Raw genomic sequence first — 14,461 nt, forward strand, 5'->3', positions numbered from 1 at the left:
CTACCACTCACACGACCCCACCTCCCTGGGCCGCCAAGCTGGAAAGCTTGGGGACCGCTGGTTTAAGACACCAGACTAGAAACCAGGAGATCGTGAGTTCTAGTCCTGTTTTAGGCATGAAGCCAGCTGGGTGACTTTGGGCCAGTCACTCTTGTTGTGTGAAAAAGGCCAGGGCAAACCACTACTGAAAATGTTGTCAAGAAAACTGTAGAAATTTATCCAGGCAATTGCCAGGGGTCAATAATGGCTCAAAGGCACAAACCCCTAACCAGGGGTGAAATACTGCCAGCTCTATCCGGCTCGTGGGAGCCAGTAGCGCTGGCAGCGCGTAGTTTGGAGAACCGGTAGGGCCGGTGGCGGGAGGCTCTGCTCCCCCTCTCAAACCGGGACGCCATCACATCCCAGTTGACCATCTGCGCATGCTGTGCGCAGCGCATGCAGATCAGTGAACCGGTAGGAAAGCTAAGTACATTTCACCCCCAACACTAACCCTACCCAAAATCAATCTTGAATACTTCTAATAAGAAAGATTTATATTTAAAAAGCAGATTAAAAAAGTAGACGATGAGGTTTTAAATATCAGCTCATGAATGACTCTATTGTAAAATCACTGTAGATGTCTCATCCCAGTTGCTATTATTATTTCCATTGTGGTTAATAACAACCCAATTATAATTTGGGTTTGGGTTTTTTTTTTCAACTCGTTAAACTGGTTCTTGAATAGAGTTTGGGGAAAGTAAGGGATCAGTGTAATTTTCTTATAATTTGCTAGTAGAAATAGCGAAGACCGTAACTGCTCTAGAAAGGCAACATTTATTGACATTCTGGTATAGAGAGGTTATCAGATTACTTTTTTTCTCTCTCACAGGAGAAGAACTAACTAAAATCGAAGATGAAGATGAACAAGGATGGTGCAAAGGTCGTCTGGACAATGGACAAGTTGGGCTGTATCCTGCAAATTATGTAGAACCAATCCAGTGACAAATAATTCTGAACGAGATATAACAACACTCAATCAACATGATGCCTGTGGTTCATTATAAGAGGAACTGAAATATATCTATTGATCTATCTATATATCTTTTAATGCAATTAAATTGATTGGTTCCTATGTTCCTTCAGCAATCTCCAATGCTTCAGGCTGAAACCTAGGAAAAGGTTTGGCATCTTAAAGATAGCAGAAAGTCAGCAAGAAAATGACAGCATTCATTTTTATCATATTTTATGATGACTGTTTTTATTTTGCTCCAAAATTTGCTAAATCAGTGCCTCATTTCCTTTCTTTTGGATATTACCTTAAGACCAGTTTTGTTCAATCAGTAATGACTTGATCTTCGTAATTTGAAATTAAGTTTTTTAACTGCAATGCTGCATTTGTTAGTAATTTGTGAAAAATGCATTTTTAAAACTTAAAAGTTATGTAGCATTTCCTTCTTCATGCATGGTCTACTACTTCATTAGCTGTTACATAAATAATGACTCAGAAGTATTGTCCTCTCAATCCTGTATGCTTTATTTTTTTCATGCTGTCAGCATGGCTTAATAGTGTAAAATGCCATATATATATTACAATATCTATTGTAAAGATTCCAGTAGAATTATCTGCAACTATTAAGGATTCGTTTTTCTTGGTGAATATTATTTTGACACTTGAAATCTCAATTTCCTAAAGGACAACATCATGTACATTTTAAAGATTTCCCCATATTTCAAGGATGTCATTATAAAAACAATATACAATTATAAAACTTACATTCTGTAAGTTAATGATTTTATGTGATTTGGAAAGTTAAACGTGAGGTTTATTTTTTCAAGCCAGAGACTAAAATGTACTGCCTTTTTACTGATATGCTCTTTAAGTTGTCTATATGTATATATAATTTGATATTAAAATTAAGGAGCATGTGTTAATTAGAAAATCTATTGTATATGCATTAGATTTCAGATTATATCTGACACCAGAATATCAATGTTTTATTAACTTCGGTGGAAAGTTAGCAGCAGCTTTTAAACTAAGCAAAGCAACTTAAAATGCAGGCATATTTAAATTTGCTATGTTTCATACATACACTTTTAGGTATAAGATAGAAGATTTAGCTGTGCCCCATCCTGTCTACTCTGAATTTAGCCTTCCTCTTAAGGTATAACAACTCACTTTCCCCTTCCATATTATATTATAATCATCTGTAGTTATCATTCCATCTGTGCCTACCCACAAGTGTCTGCATGAACACTCTCACATCCACTCTTGCAAGAATGTGAGTTTGTCCTCCCTTTGTTTCAGCAGGACTCCTTTGTAATTGGGACTGGGACCAGAGGGATTAAAGTTCATTGTGTACCTTTGGACTCTTCTGACAGGAAATGCATCCAAAGCACACTAAACAGTGTTTAGTGTACTTTAAGACAAAAGTATACTGTGATCTAAGTCCTTAAATGATAATATTGGGGTTTTATTCTCAAGACCTATAATTGTTAATTAAGACGTGATTCCAAAATTAACATTAATCCAATGTAGATTATTGTAGCAAAACACTGTAAAAACTTGGTTGGTTTGCGGATCAGCTGTAGAAGTGTCAGACTCTATAGATTTTGCAGGCAATTTAAATGGCAAAATTGTGAACTTGTTTAAAATGTTGCTTTATAGAAAATTTAGAACTTATCAGTAGAAATGATGTTTTAGGGAATCACACTGTAATTGAAATGATAGTTGAAACTGAAAATACTGTAAGTGCTTCCTGACTATTCCATTTGTCTGTGGAAATTTACATATTTATTAATATTGAAGATTAATTATATTAAGTGGGTATTCGATCTCTGTTGTGTTGGTGTTCCAGCATAATTGTTCAGAAATGGAAATTTTGAATAAATGGTCAAGAATTAGTCCACAATATTTTTGACAGTACAGTATTTTAAAAATAAAAAATTGAACAAAAATTTTACTACCACATAAGGTCTATATTATTTTAACTATAAGCACTGTATTTGTATATTCTCTGGATTATATCCTGAGAGAAATTAAACCTATTTATTCAAGGTAGTGGGTGCATAGTGACTAGTCTGAGTAAGAACCAAACACAACAGCTAATGTGGGAAAAGAAGAGGTGCCATCACTTAAATACAAATTCCCTTAGAATAGGAGTGTCAAACACAAGACCCATGGGCCGAATCCGGCCTGCGATGGGGAAGGTTACTGCAAAATCCCCATTTCTTCCCGATCAGCTGGGACTTGGGAGGCAGAGAATAGATGGGGGCGGCGCCAGTCAGAATTTTTACTACCAGTTCTCCGAACTACTCAGAATTTCCACTACCGGTTCTCCAGAACTGGTCAGAACCTGCTGAAACCTACCTCTGTTCTAGAAGTGACACACATAAAGATTTATAGTCTGCAGGAATTCCTGGTCTACCAACCAAAGCTAGGTAACACTTGCCCCACTATAGTTCCAACTGATTCTTAAGCAGAAACCACGAACAACTCCCAAGTTGTGAGTCTGTTCCTTCTGGAGAGCATCATAGCTGGAAATGGTAAGAAAGCCAGATTGTTTCTGGAAAAACAGCACCTTCAACATTCTAGGATTTAAATTGGGCTTTTACTTCCCATCCACTTCCTCATAGCTTCCAGATACTAAATCAAGGTTTTCCCAATGTCACTAGATTGGATTGGCATGAAAATGTAAATCTAGATATGATTAGCACACTGATGATGATAGATGCTATGCCTGTGGATAAAACTTTCCTAGTGGTTTCTTGCAGATGATAACTGAAGCTTGCGGCTATTTACTTACTTTAAAAAAAGTATATTAATTTCCTCTACAATTCACTGGCAAAAGTAAAGCCTTGAGCTAAGCATAAAAAATAATAAAAGATGGGATAGAAAGTCATTCTATGAGGGAGATTGGCAGTCTCTAAATATAAACATAAAAATACATAATGCATGTTTGTTGACAACCCAAGATGTCAATATCTTTTATCATTCCATGATTTGACTTCTGTTCAGGAGAGCAGTAATCAAAACATCATTTAGAAACAGTTTCTCCTTTTTAGTTAACAATACTACAGTTAAGTTTAACTCCTGCTGATTTCAGGAACACTCTCTTGATAACAATCGAGAAGTCATTTGCTATTTATGATGTCATCGTCCAGCCTATGACAACATCATAAACAATACAGGTAGACCTCAACTTACGACCATAACTGAGCCCAAAATTTCTGTTGCTAAGTGAGAAATTTGTTAATTGAGTTTTGCCCCATTTTACGACTCTTCTTGCCACATTTGTTAAGTGAATCCCTGCCGTTGTTAAATGGGTAATACAGATGTTAAGTGAATCTGGTTCCCCGATTGATTTTGTTTGTCAGAAGGTCGTAAAAGGGGATCTCATGTGACCCCAGGACACTGTAAGTATCATAAATCTGTCAGTTGTCAAGTATCCGAATGTACGGTAAACCACATGATCATAGGGGAATGCTGCAACAGTCATAAGTGTGAACAATGAACATGTCACTTTTTTTTCAGTGACGTTGTAACTTTGGTTACTAAGCCAACCTTGGTAAGTTGAAGGCTACCTGTACAGACTCAATCTTAAATTCCAAGCTCGCAAAAGATCAACCCTGAGCACCTTTCAGGGTAGAGGATTTTCAAGGTAATCCAGGAACTCCTCAGGCCTGACAACTGGTCTGCTACCATTCTCGGCAGAGAATGAGTGGGGGGAGGAGTACTCAAAGGGGTGCACCGAAGCCCCCTCCCAAGCAGAGTTCGACCACTGGATGAATCCTTAGAATAGAATAAATAGAATAGAATAGAATAGAATAGAATAGAATAGAATAGAATAGAATAGAATTCTTTATTGGCCAAGTGTGATTGGACACACAAGGAATTTGCCTTTGGTGCATATGCTCTCAGTGTACATAAAAACACAAGATGCATTTGTCAAGAATCATAAGGTACAACACTTAATGATAGTCATTGGGTACAAATAAGCAATCAGGAAACAATATCAATATAAATCGTAAGGATACCAGCAACAAAATTAGTCATACAGTCATAACTGGAAGGAGATGGGTGGTGGGAACGATGAGATGATTAATAGTAATGCAGTCTTAGTAAATTATTTGCTAGGGTTGAGGGAATTATTTGTTTAGCAGAATGATGGCGTTAGGGAAAAAACTGTCCTTGTGTCTAGTTGTTCTGGTGTGCAGTACTCTATAGCGTCGTTCTGAGGGTAGGAATTGAAACAATTTATGTCCAGGATGTGAGGGGTCTATAAATATTTTCACAGCGCTCTTTTTGACTCATGCAGTATACAGGTCCTCAATGGAAGGCAGGTTGGTAGTAATTGTTTTTTCTGCAGTTCTAATTATCCTCTGAAGTCTGTGTCTGTCTTGTTGGGTTGCAGAACCAAATCAGACAGTTATGGAGGTGCACATGACAGACTCAATACTTCCTCAGCTCCTTGAACAGTTTTGAGTTTCCTGAGAAACAAAGAAAGAACATTCTTTGTTGCCCTTCGCCTGGGAATGACTGGCTTTTGCACCTCTTTCCGGATCTTGTCGAGATCCGCTACTGCCTGGGGACTGGGCAGGTTTCTGCTGATCTCCCCCAACCTAAATCGATCCAACCAGCTGCCAGCACTCAAAATAAACCAAACCAAGCCAAGCCCCCCCATCACCATCAATACTCTTAGGCCTCACCCCCCAATGAAGCCCAGCCCAGCGCAGCTGACGTCATCCGCGACGCCTCCGGAGATCTCCATAGCAACGGGACGCCTTCTGTATCACGCGCGGCTGCGGGCGGGGAGGGGGAGGAGGAGGAGGAGGAGTGTGGGCGGGGTCGTCTGAGGGACGCCCTCCAATCCAATCCGCGGCGGACAAATCAGCGGCAGTGGGACCCGAGATTGCGCGCGCTTGGCGCCTCTCTCCTTCTCGTTTTCTCGGCGACGTGGGGCCGCCGCCCCCCCCCGCGCGCGCGCGCCAAGTAGCTCCTCCCCTTTGGTGGGCGGGGGAAGTGGCGAAAGCTTGTCCTGGTTCCCTGGAGCTTCAACGCGCCTGCGTCGCCCGTCTCTTGTTTTCCGCCGGTCTGGAAACAGCAACAGCAGCAGCAGCAGCAGCAGGAGGAGGAGGAGTATCGTTTGCAACGTCAGCGAGCCCCGCGGTGACCCCCCCCCCCAAAAAAATAGGGTGCGCGGACGGAGGGATGTGCGAACCTAGCAAACACGACTTGGTGACGGTTTTCAGGCGGCTCCGCGCCGTCGCCACGAACAAGGTAGGCAGAGGAAGCGGAGCGTCAGGCTTCCGAGTGACACGTTGCAAGGCGGCGAGAGGCGGAGCGAGGGCGGGTGTGTGTGTGTGTGTGTGTGTGTGTGTGTGTGTGTGTGTGTGGTGGGGGGGAAGCCCAGCGTGTTTATCGTGGGGGGTGGCGGTTGAGGGGGGAGAAGGGGGAGACCCCCCCAAGAAACCTGAAGGTGGGGAGATTGCTGAGAAACATCCCTGAAGAAGGCAGTTTGTTCCCAAGAGGGATTGCCTGGATGGCTTCAGTTACCCATTTACAGGATTTACTGCTTTACTGGGGGGGGGGGGGGAAGTTTATAAATAGAGTTAATATTTGGATGGGGCTGTAGGAAATCATAAGACTTGGAAATCGGAAAGAAAAAACCCCACCATCTGGGAAGGCATTTTGGGCTAACCATTTCTCTAGCACCATCCTTTGCTGCCAACCTGCCTTCCATTGAGGACCTGGATACTGCAGGAGTCAAAAAGAGGGCTGTGAAAATATCTACAGACCCCTCACATCCTGGACATAAAATGTTTTCAACTTCTACCCTCAAAACGACGCTATAGGGCAGTACACATCAGAACAACTAGACACAAGGACAGTTTTTTCCCCAGAATGCCATCACTCTGCTAAACAACTAATTCCCTCAGCTGTCAAAACTATTTACTAAGTCTGCATTACTATTAGTCTTCTCATCGTTCGTATCACCCATCTCTTCCCACTTATGACTGTAACCTCTCTGCTTGTATCTTTACAATTTTTATTGTTTTATATGTTTCCTATTATGATTTGATTGCTTATTAGTAACCTATGACTATCACTAAGTGTTGTATCTTATGATTCTTGATGAATGTATTTTATTTTATTTTTCTTTATGTACACTGAATGCACCAAAGACAAATTCCTTGTGTGTCCAATCACACTTGGCCAATAAAGAATTCTATTCTATTCTATTCTATTCTATTCTATTCTATTCTATTCTATTCTATTCTATTCTATTCCATTCCATTCCATTCCATTCCATTCCATTCCATTCCATTCCATTCCATTCCATTCCATTCCACTCCACTCCACTCCACTCCACTCCACTCCACTCCACTCCACTCCTATCCCAATCCCAATCCCAATCCCAATCCTATCCCTATCCTCTATTCTATTCTATTCTATTCTATTCTATTCTATTCTATTCTATTCTATTCTATTCTATTCCATTCCATTCCATTCCATTCCATTCTATTGCTAAAGGTACAGGTTTGGGCATTAAACTTGGGAGAAGCAAGATCAAGTTCCCCGTTCAGGTAGAAGACTTTAAAGCCAGTCTCTGCATCTTGCAGGGTGGTGGTATGAAGATATTGGTGTCATCCCCTCATGTCCTTCAATAGAAAAGCACATTGTATAATAATAATAATGCTGAGACTTGGATTCATGCCTGTTATTTCAGCTGCATCTAAAGGGAAATTTTACTCAGCTATGTGAAGAAAATATTTCAATAAAATCACAGTAGCAAAGTGGCCCAAGTCAGCCAGCTTCTGCATGAGAGTGGATTCGAACCTAGATCTCTACTTCTAGAAGAAGACTCGACTATTGTGTCACAGTGGTTTTCCCGTAATTACTAAATCTTAGGCACTTTCCAGAATAGGTTTACACACCTTCATTATTGGAGTAAAAAAAAAAGCAAAACCCCAGAGACTTCCTGGCATAGATGTCTTATTTTATCACTCAGAAGTGTTGCACCTAAACTCCAATCCTATTAATTCCTGGCCCCACTGTATATTGTGGGATGCTGCCATCATTTGCCAGTCTCACATTCTAGCCAGTGTTCATTTGTATGCAATCTCTTAATGTAATTGTATACTCATGAGAACATGCTGTTTTTTCTGATCTTTCCCTGGCTTGAAGATATAATAATGTTAATCCAAGGCAAAAATATTTTAATGATTTTTGTTGGTGGTGGTACTATGGGAGAATACTTTATAGAATATTTAAATCTTTACTAGCCATATCATTTAAAAATAACATTAATGTTCACTTCCTCTGTGTTGGAATCCCAAGTTCAAAGTTCCCTTTGTCGATTCCAGTAGCATATGTTTACATCACTGTGGAATGCAGTCTTTAATTTTAACCTAGAAATTGATGAGTTGACTGAAAATGGCTTTTCAGTGGATGTGTGTCAAAACAATTGTTTTTGCAATGCAAGCTTCAGTGCCAATTTATCTTCAGGTATTTCTGTTTGCTTCTGAATATTTAGACAGAAATTATTTTTATTAGATTATTAAAGTAGCAAATAATTATATCCCCTTGTATTCTATGAAGATCATTTTGAAGCCGCATGCTCATTTTGAGAGTGTTTTAGAATTTTTTCCAATAATTAAGCAAGGAACTTAATGGTGTATATGAATTGAGGACCCAGTTGTGGGGGCAATAAGCTGACTTTGTATATATATACAAAAGAATGAAGGCTATTGCTTAGCGCATTGTAAGCCGCCCTGAGTCTCCAGAGAAGGGCGGCATATAAATCAAATTAAAAAAAAAAATCAAGTTCACAAAAATATAATGCCATCGTTAAGATGAAGAAATAAAGGGCAGCAGCGAGCAGAGCAAACCAATTTATTTAGTTGAATGAGTTCTTAATTAAGCATTGAACAGAATTTTAATGCAATTGTTTGTGTCCATAATATGGATACATTAGATTCTGAGATCAAGGTTATTTTATGCAAGTTGGTTTGGGAACAAGGTATGGGGACTTCAGTAAAAGGGAATATTTGGGATTCGTATGTTCATTGTTGCTCTCAAAGAAATGTCAGCAAGTTGTCTTGAAGACCGGTGAAGTGTGCAGGATGAAACCAAAAGCCTCTGAGTTTTTTTGTCTTTAAGTTCACAGTGATCAATCAGCGGCCTATGAAGAGCTGAGAAATAGGAAAACATGCTTATTTTATGGGAGATACTTTGATTAGGCTCTTTAAATAGTATCTTATATAAAAGTAGTACCTTCTTAAAATCAAATGCAGTTCCTAGTGAATATTACATGTAGTTATCTGGGCCACAGTACAACAATGACTGGGCACTAACTATTTCAAGAATTATTTTAACTTCCTATTAGCTTACAGCCTTGAGATCTGTGATGGTCTTGCATCTAAGAGCTAATCAGGTTTACCCTGCTTTGCTTTTTGAAGTAATCCAAGATCTGTAAAGTTCCTATTCTGTGCCATTTTAATGTTGGTTGAAACATATGTTCATATGCAGTTGTTGGAAAGTAAACAGCTAGCTTGATGCAGCAGTGTATCTAAAGCAATATGTTGTTTTACCAAATCATAATCCTATTTTGTGTATGTTCAGGTGGTCCTTGACTTACAACAGTTCATTTAGTGACTGTTCAAAGTTACAACGGCATTGAAAAAAGTGACATGTCTGTTTTTCATGTTTTTCACATGGCGGCATCCCCATAGCCCCATCCCTCAAAATTCAGGCACTTGGCAACTGACTCCTATTTATGACAGCTGCAGTGTCCTGGGGTCCTGTGATCCCCTTTTGTGACCTTCTGATAAGCAAAGTCAATGGGGAAGCCAGATTCACTTAACAACCATGTTACTAATTTAATAACTGCAATGATTCACTTAATAACTGTGACAAGAAAGGTTGTAAAATGGGCAAAATTCACTTAACAAACATTTAACTTAGCAACAGAAATTTTGGGCTCAATTATGGTCATAAGCCTTGGTAGTACAGTGGTCTAAAGCACCCTGTTATTAAGATCAGCTGCCTGCAATTACTGCAGGTTCGAATCTCGCCAGGCTTAAGGTTGACTCAGCCTTCCATCCTTTCTAAGGTAGGTAAATTGAGGACCCAGTTTGTGGGGGCAATAAGCTGACTTTGTATAAATATACAAAAGTATGAAGGCTATTGCTTAGCACATTGTAAGCCGCCCTAAGTCTCCGGAGAAGGGCGGCATATAAATCAAATTAAAAAAAAAAAAAGTTGAGGACTACCCATACTACTATAGTCAATATATCCATTATAAGTTAGCAGGAACTGAATGCAGCCCAAATAATTTTGGATATACTTTTCATTTTTTCTGACCTGCAGCCTAATTATCACAGAGATACATAATTTATTGGAGAAATCTTGCAGTTAATCAGGGTGGTTAATTAACTTCTTGCCTTTCCTGTAATTTCAAGCCATTGTTTGAATACTTTAGAATTATCTCTCTTGCAGACAACATATGGATATGTTAAGTTTATAAATTGTATTTATTGATTTGCAAACATTCATCTATCTGTGCACCTCTTAGGAATTGTACATGCCACTTGAATAGTATTTGAAGCCTTTGTTTCATTAATTGAAACTGTGATTGTGCTTAACACCTGATTTCAGCTTTCCTTTGCTTTGCAGACTTTTATAGAAGTTTGTAAATTTGACGATTGGTGTTAACATTACTTTTTCATCACTATCATAGCTGCAAATGGTCACTAAACACAGCAATCACTAAACAAGGGCTACCTGAATATGTTTGCTTAAGTTAAAATATTTTAAATGTCAGATTTTAATGTCAATGTCTTAAATGTCAGATTTTAGTATTTCTGTTACTTTCCTAATCTCATTGTACCACAGAAACTACCTTGTAGGTAGGTTAATCAGTTGGTTCACTTAATACATTAAGTGTTTAATGTTGTTTAAAAAAATCTTAGTGGACCAAGAGTCTTGTAGCATCTTTCCTAACACTCAAAAGCTTCTAATATTTTAATAAAACTTTTTGTTGGAAAAGGTGCTACAAGACTCCTGATTTTATGCCACCATAGGCAAGCATGGCTTTCCTACAGTGATCTACATCCAGTCGGTTAAACTTTCTTATCTTGGTTTTATTTGGACTACCATTATAGAAATTGAATGAATGAATGAATGCAAATGAATAAATAACTAATTTTCAGTTGGACCTAAATTCCATTTGTTTGATTTGAATTCTTAAAAGTAACATTTCCCTAATGTTGTACCTAAGAAGCAGCTAAATTGATGAGTGATGTTTGCATTCTGTGTGCATTTTGCAGATCATTCTTATTTAGGAGACAAAAGTATGCTGTGTAATAATTAAATTGTGGCTGTTTTCTAGTTATGTTTTGACTGTGGAGCAAAAAATCCAAGCTGGGCAAGCATAACATATGGAGTTTTCCTCTGTATTGACTGCTCTGGGACTCATCGCTCACTTGGAGTTCACTTGAGTTTCATTCGGTAAGCAATTCATCTAGCAATGCATGCGGTTCATTCTTGGGGGATATTTTCCTGAGTTTTTGTATATCTACATATATTTTTCCTCATCTTGTAGAAGAGATGCTTCTTGGTTTGAAACTGTCTGTTGTACCTGTTAGCTATCTTTATTGTGCACCGATACAAAATAAATATAAATAGTCTGGCACGTCTTTCATGAAAGTACATCTTACATGAATTTCAAAATATAAAGTATCGGATGAGAATTTCATTTTCAAGTTAAACTTTAGTTCAATATTTAAACTGATTTTGGTCACTCTGACATATATGCTCTCATAGCTTTTGTTTGTTCTTAAAATGTTTGCATGATTTGTTAGCTGTACTAGTATCTAATATCAATTGCAGCTCTTCTATTATGTCTTAAGGTTTTATGCCTTACCTCCTTTGAATTGTAAGCTGCAGTTCTCTTCATAAATTAAAATATCTTCAGCTTTACTGTGAATATTGTTCTGCAGATCTGATAAAGAACAATCCTATAATTGTTTCCAACTAAAATGGGTGAAGCTTATGTATCAAATACAGCAGTAGCTTTCCCAAGATCGGCTATTTTTGTTTGATAATCCAACTCCTGTAAAGTCGAATACTCACATACTCATTGGGCGATTGTTCTGCAATTGACAATTTAGCTTTTAAAATATTTTCAGTAACTCATTGGCTCTCCATCAAGTTGAATATTATTTCATTTGTTTTGTGTGCCAATAATGCTTTTTGCGTATCTTACCTCTTTCCTGGCTCCTCTTGTCCTGTTCACGGTATTTTCAAAAACCATGCAGCAAGCATTCAGAAGGAAATGCTTGATTCCTTATAAACCCGTGATGGTGAACCTATGGCACGTGTGCCAGAGGTGGCACGCAGATCCCTCTCTGGGCACGCACGGTGGCCAGCTGCTCTTCCAGGTTCTGTTGTGCACATGCGTGCCGGCCAGCTGGTCTGGTACGCATGCGTGCCAGCTTCTCTCTCTCAGGTTCTGGCTATTGCGCATGCGCACGCTGGAACCCAGAAGAGAGCAGCTGGCCGGTGCACATGCGCGACGGACCAGCTGTCCAGCGGGTTATGCGCATGATGGAACTGGGAAGAGCAGCTGGCCAGTTTCCGGCACTCTGGCACGCACATGGGCACATGCGCATGCACTCATACGCTCTAGTTTTGGCACTCGGTCTTCATCACTGTTATACGCCTTTTCAGTGTTAAGTATGAAAGGGATAACCAGCCTGTTTCTCTCCTCAGTTCTGTTTAATTAATTAAATTGTGGTGAAAATCTGCTTCTTGTCTTACATCTGGGGTAACAAAAAAGACCATCATAGCTTCCCAAATCCTTTACCATTCCATATAGAGCTTGATTTCCAGGGTTTTCACCATCTGGGAAATCCTCTTCTGAACTTGTTCTAATCTGTAACTGTCCTTTTTCAACTATGGTGTTCAGTACCGGACACAGTATTCCAAATAAAACCTGACCAAAGCAAAATGGAGTGGAATCATTTATTTTCTATGATGTGGACTTATATTTTTGATAATAACGTGCCAAGACAGCAGTTGTTTTTAGCAAAAGCATCACACTACACTGAATTAATGTTAACTTTGTGTTGACCAGGATACCCAGAGTTTACATTTTTCCTATCAGAGATGCAGAACTTTAAATTCTCTATGTCAAATTCCATTCTACTCTTTTCACTCCATACTTCAAGCCACTCTAGACCTTCTTGGATCTTGTTTCAAGGCTTTTATTTATTTAACTAAATGGAATAAGGAAAAAAATGATAGAAAAAAGGAGAACAAAATAACCATGATATAAATTTTCTTTGTGTATATTATGTATATATAGTTCTATTTTATTTATTTATTTGTTTGTTTGTTTGTTTGTTTGTTAAATTTTTACATCACGCATCTCACTTTAAGTGTCACCACATCTCTACAATGGTTTCAATAAAGAATAACCATATTTCATTATAATCATCTAAACAATTTGCCTTTCCTAATTTTGTGTCATCCATCCTCCTTAACCTGCTCATCCAAAACATTGCTAAAAATGTTGACCTAAGACACTCCAGATAAGTTGCTTTTAGGTTGAAGGGTATTCTTAGGTGTGCTCATTCACTCAATTGTGAGTACATCTAATACTAAGTAGGGCATTCGGCCTATGCTTTACCATTTTATGAAGAAAAATACCATGAGGCATTATCTTAAAAACTGGTGTAATCCAGATGTATTGTCTTTGATATTCTCCTAATCTACTGAATTAGTAATTCTACCTAAGAAAGAGAAATTGGCTTGGCATGAATTGTTGATTCCTGTTAATTGTAGCATGCCTGTCCAAGTACTCACTTATTATTTGATCATGTTTGAGGAACCTGTCCTGTATAGATCTCAAGCAGAAAGTTTCCTAGGCCCTTCTCCTCCCTCTCCCCACTAGCTAGCCCTCCATTTCGTTTCTGTGAGAGGACAGTTGAAAAATTAAAAAGTTAAAAATCCTCACCATGGCTCATTACAATTAACTACCATACTTTTTGGAGTATAAGATGCACTCCTCCCTCCCAAAAGAGGGTGGAAATGTTGGTGCATCTTATACACTGAATACAACAATTTTTTCTTCCCAAAACCCCGCCCCGCATGTCCCGTTTTTGCCAAAAACAGGCCCGTTTTTCACAAAAACGGGACGTGCAGGGGGTTTGGGAGGCCTGCAGAGTACTCCTGGGGGCTGGGGAGGGCAAAAAACAGGACACGCAGAAGGTTTGGGAGGCCTGTAGAGTGCTCCTGGGGCCTGGGGAGGCCAAAAACGTTTTTTTTTTCTTGTTTTCCTCTTCGAAATCTTGGTGTGTCTCATACTCCGGTGCATCTTATAGTCCCAAAAATATGGTACCTTGTTTTTTTCAATGGGTCTGTATCCTCTTTGGCTTTTGTTTTATTTCTAACATGTCCCCAAGCCTCCTTGTTGCTTTT

The 14,461-nt window shown here is 39.0% G+C and overlaps 2 protein-coding genes across 5 annotated transcripts in view; both read left to right on the forward strand.

Moving 5' to 3' along the window:
* The window catches only part of PACSIN2 (protein kinase C and casein kinase substrate in neurons 2), a 49,231-nt gene extending 46,311 nt beyond the window's left edge, over positions 1–2,920 (forward strand). For both annotated transcript variants that reach the window (XM_070947667.1, XM_070947668.1), the window contains one exon: positions 869–2,920. In XM_070947667.1, coding sequence (XP_070803768.1) covers positions 869–981 — 113 coding nt within the window. In that variant the 3' untranslated portion in view covers positions 982–2,920. The remainder of the gene's footprint in view (positions 1–868) is intronic.
* Positions 2,921–5,993: 3,073 nt separating this feature from the next.
* Positions 5,994–14,461, forward strand: part of ARFGAP3 (ARF GTPase activating protein 3) — a 41,057-nt gene continuing 32,589 nt past the window's right edge. For all 3 annotated transcript variants that reach the window (XM_070947951.1, XM_070947953.1, XM_070947952.1), the window contains exons 1-2: positions 5,994–6,256; positions 11,370–11,488. In XM_070947951.1, coding sequence (XP_070804052.1) covers positions 6,188–6,256; positions 11,370–11,488 — 188 coding nt within the window. In that variant the 5' untranslated portion in view covers positions 5,994–6,187. The remainder of the gene's footprint in view (positions 6,257–11,369; positions 11,489–14,461) is intronic.

Source organism: Pituophis catenifer, unplaced genomic scaffold (assembly GCF_029215685.1).
Source record: "Pituophis catenifer annectens isolate HBS135680 unplaced genomic scaffold, rPitCat1.0.hap2 SCAF_7, whole genome shotgun sequence".
Lineage (NCBI taxonomy): Eukaryota > Metazoa > Chordata > Lepidosauria > Squamata > Colubridae > Pituophis > Pituophis catenifer.